Below are 4452 nucleotides of genomic sequence, written 5' to 3'. Positions count from 1 at the left end.
CTCAATGAGACAGTGGTGGGGCTCTACCAGAAATCAGCCCTGAAGCTGTTGGCCAACCTCTTCTCCAACTATGCTGGGGCAGATGCCGGTGGGTGGATGGATGGTTGGGTGAGGGAGGAATAGGTGGACAGAGAAGACTGTTGTCCACCAGAGTCGCCCTGTTTCCTGTCTCACCCCATCCTTCTTCTCCCCAGGTGGTGATGGAGGGAAGGGGAAAGGAGCCAAGAAGAAAGGTTCCTCCTTTCAGACTGTCTCAGCCCTGCACCGGGTGAGGGATCTACATAGTGGACCCAATGTGGGGCAACACAAGGACAAGCTCCCACATGGTGGATCACCCCTCCAGCACTCCAGCTTCTCCCCTGCTCTCCCATTGGTCAGTCTCTTCTCTTCTCCCTTCTCACCAGGAGAACCTTAACAAGCTGATGGCCAACCTTAAGACCACCCACCCTCATTTTGTTCGCTGCATCATCCCCAATGAGCGGAAGGAACCAGGTGAACAAAGAGCGGGGCCGAGGGCAGGGAAAGGGGTGTTAGGTATGGCTTGTGGCTGACCTCACCTCTCTAACCCATCACCAGGTGTGATGGACAATCCCCTGGTAATGCACCAGCTCCGCTGTAATGGGGTGCTGGAGGGCATCCGCATCTGCCGCAAGGGCTTCCCAAACCGCATCCTCTATGGGGACTTCCGCCAGCGGTAGGCACAGAGGAGAAGATGTGGGGAGGGGTGGACAACCCCACTAGGGCTGATCTCAGGGTTTTCCTGTCCTCTCCGACCACCAGGTACCGCATCCTGAACCCCGCTGCCATCCCCGAGGGGCAGTTCATCGACAGCCGCAAGGGTGCTGAGAAGCTCCTGGGATCCATCGACATTGACCACAACCAGTATAAGTTTGGACACACCAAGGTGAGATCTCATGGTCTTTCCATGGTTCCATGACCTATGAGGTCACGTGGACCCCATGACCCCACCATCAATGTGTCTACCTGCCCGTCCACCCCACCATCTGTCCACTCATCAACCTATCAATCCATCCATCTGTCTACCAACTCTTCCACCAACCCTTCCCAACCAACCCACCCTCTCACATGCCTCATTTCTCCACCAGGTCTTCTTCAAGGCTGGGTTGCTGGGGCTCCTGGAGGAGATGAGGGATGAGCGTCTCTCCCGCATCATCACCCGCATCCAGGCTCAGGCCCGAGGTCAGCTCATGCGCATTGAGTTCAAGAAGATCCTGGAGCGCCGGTGAGAGGGGAAGGGTCTCTCTCCTTGAGGAGGAAACTGGTGGGTCACCAGGCTTGTAGTGTGGTGGCATTGGTCTCCCCATTCTAGGGACTCACTGCTGGTGATCCAGTGGAACATCAGGGCCTTCATGGGGGTGAAGAACTGGCCTTGGATGAAGCTCTACTTCAAGATCAAGCCCTTGTTGAAGAGTGCTGAAACAGAGAAGGAGATGCAGGTGGGAGGAGGTGGTGAGGCAGGTGGGTTGGGACCCAACATGCGTTGGGTGGGGTTGATGGATGGAGGGGATTGAACATGCTATTGGTCTCCTGGGCTTTGTGCCTCCTTCAGAACATGAAGGAGGAGTTTGGGCGGCTGAAGGAGGCCCTGGAGAAGTCAGAGACCCGGCGGAAGGAGTTGGAGGAGAAGATGGTCTCCATGCTGCAGGAGAAGAATGACCTTCAGCTCCAAGTGCAGGCTGTGAGTGAGGTTGCCCCCCAAAACCATGTCAGGTGTGTGACCACCACCCTCCCATGGCCATTCTACTTCATCTGCCACTCCAATACAGGAGCAGGACAACCTCAATGATGCTGAAGAGCGCTGTGACCAGCTGATCAAGAACAAGATCCAGCTGGAGGCCAAGGTGAAGGAGCTGACAGAGCGACTGGAGGATGAGGAAGAGATGAACGCAGAACTGACAGCTAAAAAGAGGAAGCTGGAGGATGAGTGCTCAGAGTTGAAAAAGGACATTGATGATCTAGAGCTGACTTTGGCCAAGGTGGAAAAGGAGAAACATGCCACAGAAAATAAGGTAAGGTCAGGAGGGGCCTTGACTTCAAGCTGTGGGGATTTGAGTCAACTCAGCCTGGTTGTGTTCAGTTGAGGAGACCAAGACTAGTTGATCTGGGCTACATCAAGACTCAATGTTCTTTGGGTTCTCTACCACTGAAGTGGTCTCATTAGCCAAGGACAACAGCAACGTCCCCCAGCTCTTATTTTACTCTTGGTACCAAGATGGAGGCCTGATGTTTCTTCTGCAGGTCAAGAACCTCACAGAGGAGATGGCCGGGCTGGATGAGACCATTGCCAAGTTAACAAAGGAGAAGAAGGCACTGCAAGAATCTCACCAGCAAACACTCGATGACCTGCAGGCGGAGGAAGACAAGGTCAACACCTTGACAAAGGCCAAACTCAAGCTGGAACAGCAAGTGGATGATGTGAGCATGGGCTGCTCCCAACATGGGTACTGCTGAAGAGGTTACTGGGGAAGAGATGATGAAAAACTGAGGTCTCTCCCCATTTCCATGTTTCCACACAGCTTGAAGGCTCCCTGGAACAGGAGAAAAAGATCCGGATGGACCTGGAACGGGCCAAAAGGAAGCTGGAAGGCGACTTGAAGCTGACCCAGGAGAACATCATGGACCTGGAGAATGACAAGCAGCAGCTGGAGGAGAAGCTCAAGAAGTAAGGCTGGACCTCCTTCCCCAGTTTAAACTGGTCAGAGGGAGAAGGCAAGAACCTCACTGCTAACTGCCTTCATCTGCAGGAAAGAGTTTGAGATCAACCAGCAGAACAGCAAGGTTGAGGATGAGCAGGCACTGGCCCTGCAGCTCCAGAAGAAGCTGAAAGAGCTGCAGGTGAGGGATCTATTCTCTGCTTAGTTGCGTTGGGCTGGAGAGCCTCCAGCTGGTTGGGCTGAGGTGAAGTCTACATCTGGTTGGGTTGAGGTAAGGAGCTCACAGCTGGTTGATCTGAGTTAAGTTGACAAGCCTCCAGCTGGATGGGTTGAGTTGAAGACTTTTCAGCTTGTTGGGTTGAGTTGAGTTAAAGGCACTCCAGCTGGATTGGTTGAGTGGAGAAGCCAGGTGGAACCAAGTCCGCTGACAGCATGTCCATCCCCTGAGCACAGGCACGGATTGAGGAGCTGGAGGAGGAGCTGGAGGCAGAACGAACGGGCAGGGCCAAGGTGGAGAAGCTACGCTCAGACCTGTCACGGGAGTTGGAGGAGATCAGTGAGCGTCTGGAGGAGGCAGGTGGTGTCACCTCAGTGCAGATTGAGCTCAACAAGAAGCGAGAGGCAGAATTCCAGAAGATGCGGAGGGACCTGGAGGAGGCCACACTGCAGCATGAGGCCACAGCTGCTGCGCTGCGCAAGAAGCACGCTGACAGCGTGGCCGAGCTCAGCGAGCAGATCGACAACCTACAGCGTGTCAAGCAGAAGCTGGAGAAGGAGAAGAGTGAGCTCAAACTGGAGCTGGATGACCTCAGCTCCAACATGGAACAGCTGATCAAGGCCAAGGTAGAAGGAGGCCAAGGTGGACACCTCATCTCCACCCTGGGCATCATCCTCCTGCTTCATCACTCCCCTCCATCCTTTCCTCCTCCAAGGTGGGTATGGAGAAGGTCTCTCGCACCATGGAGGACCAGGCAGCTGAACACCGGGCCAAGTTGGAGGAGACCCAACGAGTCCTCAATGACACCAGCACCCAACGGGCTAAGCTCCAGACCGAGAATGGTGGGAACCCTGACCCACCACACCACCCATCCCACATCTTCAGCCTCTGACCCACATCTTCACTCCCTTCTACACACCTGAAAACCTCCCCTACCTCTGCAGGAGAGCTGTCCCGCCAACTGGAGGAGAAGGAGGCCCTTGTCTCCCAACTAACCAGGGGCAAGCAGTCATATACCCAGCAGATGGAGGACCTGAAGAGGCAACTGGAGGAGGAGATGAAGGTGAGGTTTGTGGGGTGGCTGAGAGGGTCTCCAGGAGGGTGACAAGAGAAGGTGTTCTTCACCCTCATGGTGGTAGCACCAAAAAAAAAGCAAGTTCAGGCTGGTTCAGTTGGGTGGTTCCATCTATGGTTCCATGGTTGAGTTGGGTTGCATTTGTTCTAATAGCTGATAGGGTGGACTGAGCATGCCAATTGTGAGGCACCTGGGTTGGTCTATGGGTGGTTAGGTGCCACTGGACCAGGTAAAGTTGAACTGGGTCAGACTAGAGATACCCGTCTTTAGATCTCTATGGGCCTAGAGGTGCTGAATTTGGTTGGGATGGTCTAGAGAAGGTTGGGCTGAGAAAAACCACTGCTTACACACTTTGAGGACCTAGATGTAGCTTAAGCTCACTTTCTCCTCACTTCTCTCTCCCAGGCCAAGAATGCACTGGCCCACACCCTCCAGTCGGCCCGGCATGACTGTGACCTGCTGCGGGAGCAATATGAGGAGGAGAC

The 4452-nt window shown here is 54.4% G+C and overlaps 1 protein-coding gene across 1 annotated transcript; it reads left to right on the top strand.

Moving 5' to 3' along the window:
• Positions 1 to 3: 3 nt before the first annotated feature.
• On the top strand, positions 4 to 4447 carry LOC113941532 (myosin-6; the record flags this gene model as incomplete). The annotated part of the gene is made up of 16 exons (XM_027632689.1): positions 4 to 88; positions 195 to 268; positions 405 to 492; positions 577 to 694; positions 781 to 904; positions 1107 to 1243; positions 1331 to 1457; positions 1571 to 1699; positions 1788 to 2030; positions 2260 to 2436; positions 2538 to 2683; positions 2766 to 2856; positions 3129 to 3518; positions 3608 to 3734; positions 3837 to 3955; positions 4373 to 4447. Coding segments are annotated over 16 exons (2250 nt in total), but the record flags the coding sequence as incomplete, so codon positions are not given.
• Between the last annotated feature and the right edge of the window lie 5 nt (positions 4448 to 4452).

This window comes from Corapipo altera, unplaced genomic scaffold, assembly GCF_003945725.1.
Source record: "Corapipo altera isolate COAL_440 unplaced genomic scaffold, ASM394572v1 129579, whole genome shotgun sequence".
In the NCBI taxonomy this organism is placed as follows: Eukaryota; Metazoa; Chordata; class Aves; order Passeriformes; family Pipridae; genus Corapipo; species Corapipo altera.
The sequence above is the reverse complement of the archived record's forward strand: the minus strand, read 5'-3'. Positions and strand labels throughout refer to the sequence as shown.